Source organism: Acanthisitta chloris, unplaced genomic scaffold (assembly GCF_000695815.1).
Source record: "Acanthisitta chloris isolate BGI_N310 unplaced genomic scaffold, ASM69581v1 scaffold2757, whole genome shotgun sequence".
NCBI lineage: Eukaryota > Metazoa > Chordata > Aves > Passeriformes > Acanthisittidae > Acanthisitta > Acanthisitta chloris.
Window position 1 is genome coordinate 14,976 of NW_008680724.1, and position 17,903 is coordinate 32,878.

Here is a 17,903-nt window from a genome sequence, read left to right on the forward strand (position 1 = left end):
AATCCTTCCCTTGACAACAAGAAACAGTATCTGCAAAGTGAACAGATTCAGTTTTCCATGCACTGTGTATTTAAGATACCTTGATAGCTTTTCAAACCACTTCTAATTTCTAACAGAATTTAAAGTATGATATAAATCTGCAATCTCTAATGACCTAAATTAATTCTGTTTCACTTATAACTTAAACACATACCAGCAATCAAATGGTTTTAATTCCTTTATTTAATTTAAATTAATTTAATTTTAAATTTATTTAATTACAGATTATTACAGTTTTAGGTTTTGAAATAACTTCTTTTGAATATTCTTTTGAAATAACTGATACTTCCAGAAATAACACAATGCAAAACACACAGTGCACAAGCTAAGTAACACTGCAATATTAGAAACACAGATGCATTACTGCAATTGCCAACTGTTTATAGCCTTGAATTTCAGTTACTGAATTCTACATTTCTGATTTTATCTCACTAGACAGCTGTACACCAAGCATATTGCAATGAATGCCACCAAAAATTACTACAGATTTTCATTGTCTGATTTTCATTAAGTCTGAGTAAAATGGGTATTATTTAGAAAAAGAATATGCCTAATAGCTGTACTGAACACCAGCACCTAAATAAATTCAAAAAGTATTTTTCCTACCTTATAGTCATCTTCATAGTCATTATATCCACAAGTACTTAAGATGTCAGGAAAAATATCTGACCATCCATTACTTGTACAATTTTTGCTAATATTTCCTGTAAAGCAAAATTTGAGAGTTTGCATCAGAAAAAAACCTCAAAATTCTCCTCATCAATAAATCTTTAGACAACCTTTGTCATTAGTTAGTCACAACCTCTGTTTCATGTATTTCCCATGACTCCTGTTAAAGCAACCCAGCCATTTCCTTTCATGTGCTCTTCATTCATGTTACTCTGGCATTTCTTCTTGCTTGGAGCTGCCTTTACAGTACACAAAACCAAAAGCAAACCCAAGCTGTGAGGGCAGGCATCTCCTTCCATAGAACACCTATTTCTGTTTCATTGGCAAAAGCCTGAAGTGTTTTGCTGTTTTATTTAAAGTACCCAAGAGGGAGTCTTTTGGCTCACTCTATAAAGGGGATAATTTGTAGGTAAAGCAATATGATAGAAAAGTAATTTAAGTGAGAGTTGTTCTAGCCTCCTACTTAATCTTTTCCAAGAAGCTAATATGAAATGATCTACTGAAGAGTATTAAAAGCTCTTAGACATTATGAATTACTGCTACAGCAAATGTTGCTAAAGTTGGCAATGAAGTTTAAAAGCCAAACTATGTGATAGGTTGAAGAATGAGGAAATAGAAATGCACACTGAATCTCACTCTTTCAACCAATACTGAAACAATTTAGTCCAAGGAACTTACAGGACTTGTGGAAGTATGGCTGGAAAGGAATTCTGAACATCTATTAATTTAAGTTGGATCTGTGAGAAGTTGACTCTCTTCACAGAAGTCATCACACATGGCAGCCCATGATTGTACTCCTTAATTTAATTAAAATGAATTAATGTTCATGCCATACGAAACAGCTTCAATAGGGCAAAACTGAAGAGCCTAGTGTCAGACTAAAGAATAGTCTTCAAAATTATTCTAACTTATATTTTTACAATGTTAATTCATAGGCAACTTCCTCTCACACTTCTTAAAGCAATTTGTATATCTATGACACTTGAAATCTATAATAATATACTACTTTCGTTTGGAGTTTACCACCTTTTTTTAACTGACTTAAAGATGCCTGCATTTCAGCACAGAAAAAGAAATTTATGTGTCACAGATCAGGTTTGGCCAAGAATAACCAAACTTGTTTATATACACTCCAAACTAAGGCTTTTTGTGACTTTTATCTTGCTGATTGCTTACTGGAATTTCTTCTTGTATAGAGTCTTCAGTGGAAAGTTGTAAATATCCTACAAATGGCTGATCAACCAACAACCAAACCTTTCCAGCTTCATAAAAAGGCCTTGACCTCAAACCACAGCGTGGTGGCCATTTCTGTTATTTGGCATAGATGTGACATTTTTAAAAGAAAATGCAATTTATTTACACAGTCTGAAGAGTCTTCACTTTAAAAGTACATGCAGATTCTCTGACTAGGCAGAGAAGAGGAATGTGTTAACAGAACCACAAATTACGTCAAAGCCAGTTTTGCAAGAAAATGACTCTGTGTACTCAAGAAGCTGAAGTGCTTTCTACTTCAAGTACTATAATGCCTTCTAATAGAAAGACAGTTAGGTAATGTTCTAAGCAAAGACATTGTTTATTTATACAACATCATTCCATGCAACTAGATATTTCAGATGGCAACCTGATTTAAAGTCTATAACTTGACACATACATTTGAATAAAAACTTCACATAATAACTTTCTGAGACTCATAAACTCACATTATCATGTACAATATGGACAATATGATTAATTTTGCAGTAAAAGGTAATTTAATATGCAGTCCATATTTAATCAATCGAGAATTAATCATGTGGTCTATAACCTAAACCATCACAGAAGAAATTTAGAGCCAGTTCTCCAAAAGCTATAAAGATGAGAACTATCTTTTTAAATTCACAATTAAAATTAAGAAATTCTTTAATGAATTGATGGTATTTAAAAGCCTACTTGTGATTTGGAATACTTTCATAAAAATAAGGTAGCCTAGATAATCTTGTAGTAGAATTTTAACTCCTCTTAAACACTAAAAAACCTAAAATGTACATCTCACAAATCTGGCTAAATAAAAAGTTTTCTGCTATAATAATGAAGTGAATTTGAAATGCACTGTGTATAAATAAAATAAATGACATATTCCTGAGCATAATAAAATTATAAAGGTGCTACGATATTTAGTTGGATCTTAATTGAATCAACCATGCAAGATGTTTGCTATTTTCCTTCCATGAAATTATAGAAAAACAAGATTAAAAAAAAGCTTTAATTGAACAGGTACTTCTAACAAACCATCCTGTTAGTTCCACAAGCAAGAAGTTAGCAGGTAGGTATGAAAAAAATAGTACCTGGTAAAATTGTAGCAAATTAGAATTTGGAAGTAATCTTTCAGTCTTGCTGACACCATGCTCTGGTGAGACTGTTGTAATACACTGTGAAGGTTTCAGACTTAAACATTTATTGCAGTTGTTTTATAGTAAAATTAAAATGTTGTTGCAATATAACTAACAGTTGTGAAATAAACTCCATGCTTTAGCTTTTGGCAAATAGACAGATGCAGTGTGATTTAATTCAAATTTTGTATTTTTAATATTTATTAGTTTGGCTTGTCTCAAGACAACGCTTAATATCTTTGTATACTTTTATAGATTTCACAAGATTTAGTGATGATTGTGCATACTTTTCCATTTATAAACTGTTTAGACTACCCGTGATAAACTAATCAAGATTCACCAACTCCAGGAATGAAAACCTTTGCTCATCTGTAGATTGTTTTAGTTATCTATTTTTTACTAGAACAAGACTTAATCAACAGTTTTGAAAATAAAGGTATTTTAGTCATTCCCCAAGTTAGCCTCTATGTCAAGATTAATATGGTTAAAAAGCTGTTCACAGGGACCTCAAAGACAGAATTAAATCACCATGGTAAACTTTGCATATTTCACCACCTCTTCATGACAACAGTTTCTCACCTCAGCAATGGGGATAAGATTTGTCCTGCTGCATTTTGAGATACATATGAAATGCTATGTGTGCATCATCCCTTTTCAAAAACCCACGAAGAAGACACGGTGCAAAATTAAACCACAGTGTAATGTAATGACGAGATGGTGCAGAAGATGGAAGACTTAAAACAGTTAATTGTTTCAGCAGTTTGAGACACTGATGAGTTCTTCTCAAGTTCCATCAAAATGCAGAATAAAAGATTTCATAATAACTACCTTAAATTGCAACACTGATAATTTTTAGGTATTATGTGTTAATGTGGGATCATTATTCTCTCTTATGCAAGGCAGAGCTCCCCTCCTAAGCACAGAAGGAACAACCTACATGTGACCTGCTGGGAACCATTAGAGATGTCAGTCAGGCTCAGCTGCCTTAATAATTTACAAAATACATCAAAAAAGAGCAAGCAATGTCTTCAGCCTTGGTGAGTGCCACTATATTAGAATATCTATTTAGGATCTGGCTCAAAGAACACTTATACAGACCACAAAAATGATAACTTGGTCTTTTTGTGGTGTATCATGAACAGCTCTGATAAGAATTGTAACTCCTTAAATGGTATAAAAAATTTAAACTTCAAATAACCCATATGTTAGCACATTACGTTACAAAATACCAGAGAGAAGACAGTAAAAATACAGCTTAAAATGAAATACCTGGTTTGCCAGAAAAAAGGCTAAATACTTTTGGACAAGGGACAGTGACAGTCTCTCCAATCTTTGCTGGACGCCAACAGGTGATGTTATCCCAAACTCCAACACACCCTGAAACAAAACCAGCAGTAACAGACTTGAAAACTCAGTCTGGTCCAAATCACCAGGCCATATTTACTTTATAAAGACTTGGTGAAAGCTTTGGATGAGTGGTTCAAGAAATATTAGACTCTTTCAAGAAAGTTGCAAAGATGGTATTTTCTATGAAAACTTTAATGGAATAATGAGAGTCTGCTGATTAACCAGTTTATTTTTAAGTCAGTTAATATATTGTTTGCAGAATGTCTCATTAAAACTATATCATTGTGATGTGAGGATGCTAAGAAAAACTAAGAGATGTTAAAAACCCCATTCTGATCAATGATATGCATTATAAACAACTGCAAAATTTTGAGAATGTCTTAATCACAGTTAAAATTTACTTTTCTATCTGCAGTAATAGGCAGATTGAACAGAAATATTTAAGTAGTTCATTGGACTCAGCATCAAATACATGACAGAAGTGGATCATGACTAGAGAAATTTTGGAACAATGGGCAAGGACTTACAAAATCATCTCTCTAACTAAATAACCGAGATTTGAATAAGGAATGCTTATATATATTGAATTCAGGAAAGAGGTCCTCAAATTTTGTAGACATGTTTTACAGCAGTAGTAGTAACAACTTGTTTACAAATAGATAGTAACTATTTGTTACAGCTTTGCTTGGTCGATGTCTACCAAAACGTGGCTCAAAAGCAGTATCTTGTGGATGAGCATAAATCTTCCTGCTACAGGCACTTGGCTCAACCATACCCTGTTTAAAAGCATCTACTTGTAATCCATGTGTTCTAAGCTAAGCAGAGACTTATGAAGGTTTCTCAATATAAGTCTTAGGAGGACAAAGAAGTAAGGAAATGTTACTCATATTATCTCAGTTCAAGTTATCTAAAACAATGTGCAAAATTCTGGGTATTTATGTCTTCAAATAAGGCAATCCACAATTTAAATTGGTAATTAATGCTAAAGAGAAAAACAAAACTTTTATCCTACCAGTATTATCTCCTTAAGATTATTAGAAGTACAAGGGACAGTTTGTTCCTTTCAGCAGAGAACAAGAAACTTGGATCAGGAACTGCTCACATCCATACTATTCTTCAGAATATTTATAGAATTCATAATTCATTATTAATTTATTCAGTGCTAGTGAGGTCATGCCCAAAATCAAGCCACATGAGTCAAATGAAGCTGGAAAAGGAATATTTAGAAGCTCTGTATTTGTATTAAACCGTATTAGTGCAATTAAACTTGGACAGCTTGTGTTGATTTAAAATATGCAGCATCCTGTTGTTGAAACGTACTTTCAAAGTACATGTAAACTAGGGAAGAGAAGAATGTGTTACAGGACCAGCAGTTGAATTTGTCCCTGTGGGTATGTCCTAGCTGCCACAAGAAGGACAGCCAGTGGTCTGGTGTTCACATTGGGCCTTGCTTTCCTTTGGAAGATATCCAAGTGTGACAGCCTCTGGACAATACCAAGAACAGGATTTGGAGATGATAAATGAAGACGAGAGGATGATTATGGGGGAAAATCTGCATTTGGTCACCAATTCCATAGAGTCCTCTTTATACAGCTTCCCAAGGAAGTGCTATTCTCCAGAGGAGTCGCTTGCTCATGAGGATTGGGTCTTTCTTCACTCATCTTAGGATGGTACAGTTATAAATGCAGCATCTGTTCTATGTTCAGAAAGATGATGCCAAAAATAAGGGATTACTATAGGGAACACTTCACAAAGTTTATCTCTATGTGTAGATAACATAATGCCTTATCCTCCACTGCCTGGTATGCTGTAATGCTCTTCGGGCATTACTAACGCTATCTCTGAGATGATGTTGGCTTGGCCATCTATACACAATTTACAAGGTTTATATCTGAGCAAGTCACCTTGACAGCCTTTGAAGTCAATGGAACTTCAACATGCTTAGGTTCTTAGTTGCAGTTCTGGGTCAAAATCAAGTCCAAATCTCTATGATGCAACTTCATGGCTTATGCAAAGTAAAAGAATGTTTACCTCAGCCAGTTCAGGTCATGCTTCCTTCCCAATTGATTTTAAGCCAGAAACAACATCAACAACGTGACATACATGCAATCAGAAAGACAAAGGAACTATTTTCTTCATCTGCCAGCACTCAGAACGATAGTGACAAAATGAAACTCTTTTGGCTTTGATGGATGGACTGCCTGAGCCAGCATAAACAAGCCCTGGAGTACACAAGAATAATTATCATCTTGTGAGACTTCAAACCTTTTTAGTTCATCCCCATTTCCACTAACAGTGAGAGCTGAGATGAGTTATCAAAGTGTTCATGCACACCCATAGAAGCTGATGACTTTCACAAATTTTCCCTTTTGTTTAATAGACTCTGTGTAAGATGATGGATTTACTACAGTAATCTGAAAACAGTTTGAAAGCCTTTATAAAATTTTGCTATGCTGCTGCATGGACTGAGCTAAGGTTCTGCAAAAAAGGTAGCTGAACAACGTGGACTTCAGAGCTCCATTAGTACATTTTCTATTTTAAAAAATCCAATCTTAAAACTCTATTCAAGCCTCAATTACATGGAATATTATATAGAAATATTGAGGTCCTATTCCTACCAAAATTAATGAACACGATTTTATCAGATCTCAACATGGCTTGCTGGAAGGAACTCACTATACAAGGTTTTAATGTTAAAAACATCCCAAGTCACTAATGCTTCCTGGGGAATGTGCTTTTTACCTTTGTTCTTCCTTAATATTTTAGGACTTTACAGGCATTTGTGGCACAGTAGATAATGATACTTTTTCAGACACCTTAAATCAAATAGATAAAATAACACCAAATATGTATTTCCTACATCTAGAGTACATTCAAATGCATCAAAAGTCATGAGAGTGAAACTTGAGTGACTGTCATCAGAATTCCAAGAATATTAAGCTTCAATTTATGTATGTTTTCAGGTTTACTTGTTGTGGTACAGGAAATCTGAGAAAACTGCTGAAATGTCCTGGAGGCATTTACAGTCACTGAATGACTACAATGGGCATCTGAAAACTGGTCTAGGTCTGAATGCTGAAATGATGGTGTTACTGGTGTGCTGCTAGAAGTACAGCTGCTAAACAATAATGCACCTTTCTGGACGTTCTAATCACACCGTTCCTCACTGCCCCCTTCTTCAGTTACTTCAGATTTTTAACAATATTGCAGTCATATACCTTTTTATTCTCTTATGAAAACATACCCTTCTGCAGAGGTAGGATACAATTAATGAGTCCATTCTTACTACACCTGCATCATTTGTTTCTTCCATTCCAACAACACATCTCTTTCGTACAGCATGAGCTTAACTATGAACAACTGAAACTGGCAATTAATTTCTTAATGATCTTGAAAATTAAAGATGCTGCACAACTGCAGACCCTGGTGTTTCACAGGTAGTAGACACTGTAGATACTGCTCTTCATCCACCATAGTACCCCTTTACAACAATGACATATGAAATTACATATGTCAGAGGGTGACAGAGAATGATTCAGTCCATCCTAAAACACGTGCAATTAGTCCAGATTAATTGCTCCCAGCAATTGCCTGTTACTTTCAAGTGACTACAAAACAGTCTATAGTGCTTTAGCTACCTACACTGTTGGAAAAAGGTGTCATAAATGCTGTGCTAAATGTTTCTCTTTCTGTATGTAGAATATGTAACTTGATCCAGCTTGATATTCTCCTCTCTAGTCACTTACACTCTCTGACTTTCTGTCCAGCCATTAATCCATTCAGTGTTCGGATTTCTGGACTGTCATCCACCACTGCTCCATTCATAAAGTTATTATGTAAATTCTTATTCTCTGGAAATTTTACCCATTGCTCACATATATAGGCTGTTTCCAACTGTCTCTGAAAAAAAAAAAGGTTCTTCATCCCTATTTCCGTGGTGTCTAGAACACTCCTGCACCCTAATTTCTGGACTGTCATCCACCACTGCTCCATTCATAAAGTTATTATGTAAATTCTTATTCTCTGGAAATTTTACCCATTGCTCACATATATAGGCTGTTTCCAACTGTCTCTGAAAAAAAAGGTTCTTCATCCCTATTTCTGTGGTGTCTAGAACACTCCTGCACCCTACATATAATAAACCCTTTTCAATCTCTTCGTTTGCATCATTTATTTCTCTGATGTGTCATTCACAGCATATCCAAGGAAACAACCAAACTTCCCAGAAAATCTTTGCTGAATGACTAGCTCAAAAGTTGCTCCTCTACTGATCCTCCCTCCTGTTCTTCCACATGATACTGCAGATGCTATTGTTAGCTAGTTTCAATGAGATCACTTACTTTATTTGAATGTTTGGTCTTTAATGCTTGTGATGCATTTGCAGACACTTCATAATGAAGGGAAACAGACTATAAACTACATTTTGTTTCTCATTTTTTTCAGCTTACATAAGTATTGCCACCACATTCATCCTCCTGCTATCTGAGATCCAGTCTTTGAGCAACATGTTTGCTAACCTACGTGTGCTTCATCTACAAAAACAGGAGACACTGGGCCAGTACTGGGAGTTTGCTTTTAGACACATTTTACACATGTAAGAACCACTAGATGGCACTTGGCATTTGGATTTTAAAATTGCCACTTCCAAGAGACGTTTAGCATTTTTTAAACTGTCTAGGCGTGCAAGAAACATGAAACAACAAGAAAGCGCTTTGAAAATGAGTCAGAAAGTTGACAGCTAACCTAGGGTTTATTTTTCAAACAGGGAAATGTTTTGATTTTTGTACTTAACTTGACAGAGCAGGAACCACCTCACCTCTTTTGGGCAATGCTTTCTAGACTGCAGGTCTGTATGCCACAGCATGTAACAGGTTGCATGGGAATTATGAACATATACAGACTGGCATTCTTTTTTGCATTTTCACACAAGGGATAAAAAAGAAAGGCAAAGGAGGTGCTAGAGAAATAGTAAGCTAGTGAACTGGAAGCAAAGCAGTAGAACTGCTTAGAGTGGCAATAGAAATAAGGCAGTTGCAGAAACGCTGTTGCTCCATGCTACTCACTGAATTTATTTGCCATCTGCCTTTGTCAGGGCCCTGAATGCAAGAACAGGCTGTGACAGCCCTGCCCAGGGCTCTATCCATTCTCAGGTCTGGGCCTCTAACCATGCTGAGGCTGCACCTGACTTCAGCCTCCTCAGAGAAGTGCCTATACCTGGCACTGGTTCCAGCCCATCACTGTGGCTCTGCCTGGCCATCCCAGGGTTCTTCTGCCTGACCCTGGTTCCCTGCACCAGGACAGATCCTAACCCCCCAGTCTGCAGGCTAAAGTCCACAGCTGTCCCTGTCCCAGGAAGGTGCCACACACCTGGGTCTGGGGCTGCCCATGGCTGCTCTCTCGCTGCCCTTGCTGGGGTGGGATGAGCCTCGTCTGCCCTGCCAGCCCCTGCCAGCCCAGGGGCCCTCAAAGTCCCTCTGCAAGTAGCTGCCTGCTGGCAGTCATGGGAAAAAAAGAACACTAGCTGCAAAGCAGTCAAGAAGCATCACTAGTTATTCAGAAATAAAGAGGAAATACCGATATAAAATTTTTAAATTATTGGTCAACAAACACTACTCATAGACAGGAAACAGAATTCTGGAAGTCCATAGTATTTTCACTAAATGGAACACTTCTTATTTCCCTTTTGAAGAACAGCTTCCCATTACACAACCAAAAATCTCTTCGCCTATTTTACACTTCATGTAATTTACATATTTTTAGCATTCTGTAAGGAAATACAGAAATTGCCAACTTTGAGAAAAAACTCTCAAAAAAGAAAACAGATTTTCATCCAAATTTTCCAATTAAATCCTGCTTTCCAGTTACTCAAAAGTCCTTCAGAGACAGGAACATTTTTTTTTGGTATGAGTGGACAGCATTCTAACCTACCATAAGAACAACATTTTCTATTCTTATGCAATATTAACACATGTATAGTCATCTTCCTGTTGCCCCAATTTTGACATGCTGTACATTCTTCAAAAAACACCATTAAATATCAATGTCCTGTTCATATAAACCTCACCAGAAAATAGTAAAAGTCACTGTAAAGTACTAGGACCATATATTTCTGCTAGTTTCTAATATGTCTAACTCATGTGCTATTTTTATATTAGCTGGAGCTTCTTCACTGTTTTGATATTCAAGATTTCTTCCTTGTGGTATTTGAATGTCATGGAGAGTAGACTGTCATGGCCACAGCTCTCTTTACTGGGATACGAATACAAAACTATACGGGGCAGTATTTCTGTCAGAATCTTCTGGAAAACATAATAAATTCATTTATGGCTGTGTACTTTCCTTCTTCAGGGCTCCAAATGCCATTTCTTAATGTCTACTGCTGAATTCCTATTTACATTTTGGGCGGACTAGAAATTTCAGGTCTTCAGAATCATTGTGGATGTGTTGCCCCTCTTCTTTCCAAAAGAGTTTACTACTGTCATTCTTAGTAACCTTTATTATATATGGCTTTTGAATGAGGCTCATCAGGCGATTCTCTTGGTCTTCACCATTTTATTTCCCATTGGCTATTTTTCAGTAGGCAACTCCTTTCATTCCGGGTTCTTTCTCACCTTTCTCACCCTGCCTCCTCATAAGCCAAACCAGCCCTGCCTCTCTTCTGTTCTCAGATTATATACAACTTCCACACAGACCAGACATTGCCAACACCATAAGAATGCTCAGTTTTATGTAATGTCATTAATGATAACACTTCAGTTAATGAAATCCAAAGCAGACAAAAACATCCAAAGCAGCCACTTGGGCTCCCTGCATAAAAACGTGTGTGAAGCAAAAAGCAGCAACGTCTGTACAACAACTAGAAAAGCAACAGCACAGAGATTGAAGAAAGCTAATGTTATTCTGCCAAGAGCTGCTTGTGCTGCATGAAAGTTTCATGATCTCACCATCTCATTTAATTCTACTTAGAATCCTACCTCAGATGACTGTAAGCAACACTGCAGTTTGATCTACTGAGTCATTTCACAGTGAAAATAGTTGTGCTCCCAAACAAAGCCCAATGCAAGACCTTGATGAGATTGGGAGGATTAAGGATGGGGGAACCTCGAGGAGATTCCTTTTTCTGTAGCAAAAGAAAGGCCTCATCTGGCTTTGTGCAAGTCTTCTATTTACTAATATGGAGGAAAGGGTGGTCATCAAGTTGGCCTTGCTACACACAAGTGTGGGGGTGAGGGTGTATGTGTGTGTAAATGCAAAACAGTCACCTTTCTTACTGGAAAAAAAACCTTAACAGCAAAGTTAGTTGGATAAACAAACTTTTGGACAACTTGCCATGGATCCAGCATTTGAATATTCATCCCACTGTTCTGAAGAGCTTTCAGGGAAATGTGTTCTGTTTCACCTGCAAGATCATGAGCTCAGTGCTGGAATCACTGAGTGAAATTCAACTGTCAGTGTAATTCAGGGGACTGGATTAGATAGGAACATTTGTCCCTCTTGCTTTAAATTTATGAATAACTAAGAGCATAATTTTGGTAGTCCTGTCTCTTTTAATTTCCCATTACTAGCTGCATTATGAAGCTTCTCTTTGAGAGATTAATGAAATTCTTTCCAAAGCCATTTTTCTTTCTGTCTACATCCATTCCTCAAAGTCAAGATGTCATATCTAAAATTAAAAATGTTGTCTGACATATGGGTCTCACAAAAACACATTTTGGAAAGCAAGATCTGAAAGACACATTTAACTGAGCAGCCACTCAGTCCAAGATGAATCGAAAAACCCTAGACTTCATTTTTTTGTAATGAAATCTTTTCAGAACTTTTTATTGTACAATCCTGTTCAAAAGTCTGCTGACTAAGTTTTAACATTTTTTGACCATAAGATTTCATTTTTCATGTAAAGGCAAACAGAAATGAGTCAGTGACTTTATAAGGAAAAATTCTAAATACAGAATAAAAGCAGAAAGTTACAGCAGGACAAACTTTCATCTTTTCAATCACTTTTATTCAGAGCTTTCTATTTTTTGTAAGAAGAAAACCCATGGGTAGCAGGCAAAAAACAAATTAGTTTTTTTCTATATGGACCTCAAAATCTGTAGCTGTTATGAGCTATTTAGAATGTAATTTGTCTGCCCTTCAAAAATAATTGTGAAAAAAAAAAAGTCCTTTCCTATGCTTCCAGGCAAGGTGCATCCATACCTCAAGGGCCAAATTATAAGAGGAAAGAAGAAAACAAATGTGGATGGAAGCTAATGTAGTCTTCATAAAATAAACAACTAGATGTGCTAAAGAGCACTACAGGGAGGAAGGCACTGCCATAGATCTTTGGAGAATGATTTCTTCCCTAAATGGAGTGCAATGCTGCCTACTGATGGAAAAGTATGTGCTAATGCCTGAAAACCCCCCAAAGGGTGCAAAGCAGGAGGTCTGGATGTCTCACAGTTTGATATTGGCAAATGAGCAGAATTTAGATCAACTGGGTCCTGTGGTTTTAGTATATCCTTAGCATCATTCGAAGGACATTTACACAGTCTTTATACAGTGTTTCCTTGCAAAACACACTATTGTTTTATTAAGCCATGAAGTAACCAAGTCCTTCATAGATTTCATAGTCAGTGGTTTTAGGTGCACTACAAAAATTACTTAGTGAAATTCTTTACCCCATGTCATGAGGCAGCTCAGGTAAGATGACTACAAGATCATTTTAATATGTCCAAAAAAACCCCAACTTCAATTTCCTTTAAATATTTCCTTGATGTCTCCCTAACTGGGAGCTGAGAAGATTAGATAAGCTATTCAATATATAATTGCCATCTAGGTCAAAGGAGAAACTGCCTGTCCCATACAATTTGGATCCTCCAAACTTCAGTAGCTGCACATGCCAGCCAGATTCTGAAGAATGTCATGGAGGTGTGAAGGTTTGGAATGGAGGTGTGAAAGTTTCTCAGGTGCCCAAGGAGTTAATAAAAATATTCCCACTGATTTTGATAATAGAGGCCCAAACCTTCAGTGTGAAATCTCAGGAAACCTCTGTTTCCAAATTCAAGACAGAACCTTCACAAGATTTCATTACAGCTTTTGTAAGCCAGATAGTGCATACTAAACTTAGAAAAGCATAACAAGACCTGTATAACCATCTTTCCCATTCGGGAAAAAGCAGAATAGGATTTGTGAATTTACTGTAATGAATTATGTTTCAAGTATACTACAAGTTACGTGTGGACCTAGGACTTGGACTACTTCCAGCTTGTCAATTTTCATTAGTACTTCTTCTTCATCAGCAGTCAGAGTATTACAAAATAGTCCTTACATCTTTCTATGACCACAGAGAGTTTATTATGAAAATAAGAACACACAGAGAATGGCTATTTTTGTAAATGTAAATGCATCTATTTAATGTAGGCTATTCTCTAAAAGCTCTTGGTAAGGGTATCTCTAACATAAAGCATAGAATAAATTCTCCTGTAACATTAAACATACGGTTTTAAAGGTTCATTACCACAGGGGCTTCATTCTAGTCTCCAACAAAATGGAATGTTCCTTCCTTTCCAAAGGTATACAATAAAATGTGTAAATCCTTCCACTGTTGTTTTAGCACTATCTGTAGGGTTGAATCAAAACCATCAAACAAACTGTGTCTTTCCAAGACATGAAGTCTTGCACAGCAGTTTGCCTTCAGGAGGCAGCCCTCTTCCAGTGAAAAGTTGCTGGGAAGAAAATATTGACAGAAAACTTCTTCTTCCCCTAGGGAACCCAAAATAACACTGGTGTGCATCACAAGGATACTCTTGGAGCAGCCCAGCACCTGGATCACAGAAGTGTATCTTGAGGAAAGCTTGGCTTTCAAAGCCATGTACCAGCTAACAGTGAATTTATTAATTCAAGATTTAATTCATTAAGATGGACTACTAATTATTTTTCCATCTGATTTCACACTGTTATTATTTGTGTAACAGCTATCGCTCTTCACCACTCATATAATAAAAAAAATTTAAATCTAGACTAATTATTCCAATAAGATTTTGCATTTTTTAAATTACTCATCTGGATTAATGAAAAGGAGAAATTATAGTAAAATACAAACTCTTGATGATCTTTTGAATTATTTTATTGCATACAAATTGATGATTAGAGTCTGCACTGAGGGAGTCACAGACTGAAATTGAGGAGAGGTGGGGAAAGCTTCGTGAGTTGAGACTCATGTTTATGCTTAAATGGCACTGCAGATAGCAGGTCTCTGAGGTCCCATAATCATCTTCAGAGTGCATTCAAAACACATCAAACACAAAAAAATCCCACCAAATAACCAAATAAAGCAGTTTCAACTTACAAGAAAAATGTCATTTTTCCATAAATTTTTGTTCTACTCACATGAAAATGTAGCAAGGAAAATCTAAACAAAATAAACTACATCTATTCTTCTTTCTTCTATTCCTTCTTCCTTCCATTAAATCACAGTTTGCTGTATCACTATCTATATTTTATCTTTCTATAGAGAAAGAAAATAAAAACAAACAGTAACAGAGAGAATTCGGTTTTGGAATGTAATGCGACTGTCCAGTTTCTCCTTTGCAGGACTCTCTGGTAGTCTGTGTGGGAATTTGTTCTCCTGTCTGAAACATCATCTGCCTGAGAAACCCAGAGATCATTCAGGCCACTAGTACTTTAGTTTCAACCAGTTAAAGAGAGATGCTTGGATCCAAGGCTTTCAACAATTTTAAAAACTACAAAATTCTAAGCACAGCACAGACAAATATCGAAACTGCAACCAGAGCAGTAAAGAAGATGAAGGGAGAAAATCTTAAATACTCCAGTTACCTCTCTCTACATTACACCTTATCTTTCCTTACCTTTGTAGTCCACTGGCTTTGCATTCTTTAAAAGTTCCATGCACCGTGTTTCCTCCTTGTGAATCTCCAGCTGAAATCTGCATTCTGGGTGGACACTTTTCACCTGTGTCAAATAACAAACACGAAACATATGCCTCAAAATGTGAATTAAAATGCGTTATGAAGAATTCAAGTACCAATAATGAAAGCCACAACTTGAACTGGCACTCGTTTTGTGGGAGCACAGGCTAGGTATTTTACAGACACACTTAATGCCCAATTTAGCTTCTCACACATTGACTTTCCATAACAAAACATTGAAACAATCTACTAGAGCATTCACTGGCTCCTCCTGCAGCATTTCATTTAGCTTTCTAGTGCATTCCCCAATCTTGCGTCATGAGACTTTCTACTCTAGAAAAACTGTGAGCTAAACTGAAGTAGGACAGTAAATACATTTGCTCCCCCCCACATTTTGTAGTACGTTAGGAAGTTGAAAGTTTAATACAAATCTCAGAACATGAAAATTGATCAAAACTGCATTCTCTTTGACATGGTAAATTTTGCTTTTCTTCCCTTTTCCACCATGTATATTTTATCTCCTGAAGGTCCCAGAGCATGATTATTTGATTCAGGCAAATGCTACTCAGGAAGAAAACCCCAGTACTTAAAAATTAAAGCACTAATGCCTTTACTCATTCATAACCCTCTCTCAAGTCTTTGGTTTTCAGAAAAGGTTCTATATGTCCATGGGAAGAGACAGGGATGTAGCAGTACAGGGGAGAGAAACAAGACCCCAGGAAGTTGTGCTGGAGTCAGTTGCATTAAGAGAGGCAGACAGAGCCTCATAGAGAAACATGCAGATTCTGTAAGTGACTGTATGGGAGAAACTACTGTAGTAGGTGACAAATGGGAAAGTTGGAAATGTCACTGTAGCTGAAGGATTAGCTCAAATGAAATCACATCTTAAGTAAATGGAATGGGGAATATACAGTACTTGACTCATCCTCACACTCTGGGTACCACAAAAAGGGTGGTCTCTCTCCAAGTTTCTTTCTCTTTTCTCTCACTTTTTTTCTAGGACATATTTAATAACTGCATCTGATAACTATCTCTGATGCACAACACAGTCATTTTTTTAAAAAAATAGCAATAGTTAATTAATTAAGCTGAGATCATGGATCCAGAACCTCAAACCTAGAGTTAGGACTGAGAACCTGGTGATTCTGCAGTCTCAAACCACTAGCATAGCTTTGAAAAATACAGTGTAACAGCCAAACGCATAACATCAGGAGCTGTTAGGAAAAATCAAAAAGATCTGTCTCTTCAAACATGTCATTTCACCATCTGCAACATCAGAACCTTACTTCATTTTCCCTACCTTTTCTCTGAGTATGGAAATTATGTTTTCAGTGCAGATCTTTTCTTTTTAAAGACAGATATTTAACATAAATTAGGATTTCTAGAATTTAGAATAGAAAGTTCAGCATTACACTGAAAACACGTTTTGTTAGGTATTATGTACTTTGCAGACATGTAAAATTACAAGTCACATGTACACAATGTTTTTAATAGCATTTCTCTTTCACATAATGTATTTCAACTATTTTTTTTTCACTTGCAAACATTTCATAACCAACAGTAGATTTCCTATTCATCAAAAAGTATCATAATTACTGGGTCTTGGAAAGGAAGGTTCCGTTAAACATAAATTTTAACTAAATGAGAGAAAAATCAAAGCAGCTACTGCAATCAAGAAACCTGCCGAATAAACAACTTCTTTCTCTTGTGCTTTAAAGTACTGCAAGTTTTCCAGTATTGGTCATCTAACAGCAAAGGTTACTTTGAAAACGTGTATTTTTTTACTCCCCAAAGGTAACACAACATCACTTTTAAAAGCTGGGATGCATGTCAAACAGTAATATACTTTGTTCGAATACACCTGTTTAATTCAGATGTACTTTACAATGCTAAAGAGATTTAGGGTTCAAGACTATATGGCTTTGACCACATCCCAAAACACATCAAGAACCCCGAAATGGATTTTGAGGGCACTCACCACCTTTCAGGACCGGTGCTCAGCCATCTGCTAACCATCATCGACCCTTTGCTTACCCAAAGGTAGGACAACCTTGGGTAGGTTATCCTGTCCCCACTGAATACAGAGCCACGCGTGCTGTGCTGCGCAGTGTACAGGCACACACTGAGCTGGAAATCCAGCTCAGGAGTTTCTCTGCTTTTTTAAGCGGCTTAACACTTTCTAAGGCATCCCGAGCAGCAGCATGAGGGACAAACATTTCTTCTGACAAGCAGTTTGGACTCACCTTCGGCGTGGTGAGTCACCTTCGGTGTGACACAGTAACAACAAACGGAAGGATTTAGACAGTTTTAATTTCACGTATCAGGTTTCCGTCAACATTGCACCAACATACTGACTTTTACAAACTACCTACGGAACGCTTGAAAACATAAAGGTGTTAAAAGCAGACGCCCTAAAGAAGATTTTGGTATTCTGAATGTATGTCGCGATCCGGTCGCACGTATTACAGAGCAGTTAACGGTGACAGGGTCTGCCCCTCGCGAGCAGGGGACCGTGAAAACTCCGCAAAAAAGTGGTGCCCACGGGCCGCGGGGCAAGCTGAGGGTGCGGGCG

The 17,903-nt window shown here is 36.8% G+C and overlaps 1 protein-coding gene across 1 annotated transcript in view; it reads right to left on the reverse strand.

Annotated features, from left to right (window-relative positions):
- Positions 1-15,374, reverse strand: part of LOC103805156 (vasoactive intestinal polypeptide receptor 2-like) — a gene marked incomplete at both ends in the record, with an annotated part of 28,248 nt that extends 12,874 nt beyond the window's left edge. Inside the window, 3 exons of the mRNA XM_009077792.1 lie at positions 646-743; positions 4,347-4,454; positions 15,272-15,374. Of these exons, the coding sequence (XP_009076040.1) occupies positions 646-743; positions 4,347-4,454; positions 15,272-15,374 (309 nt within the window). The remainder of the gene's footprint in view (positions 1-645; positions 744-4,346; positions 4,455-15,271) is intronic.
- Positions 15,375-17,903: the final 2,529 nt, after the last annotated feature.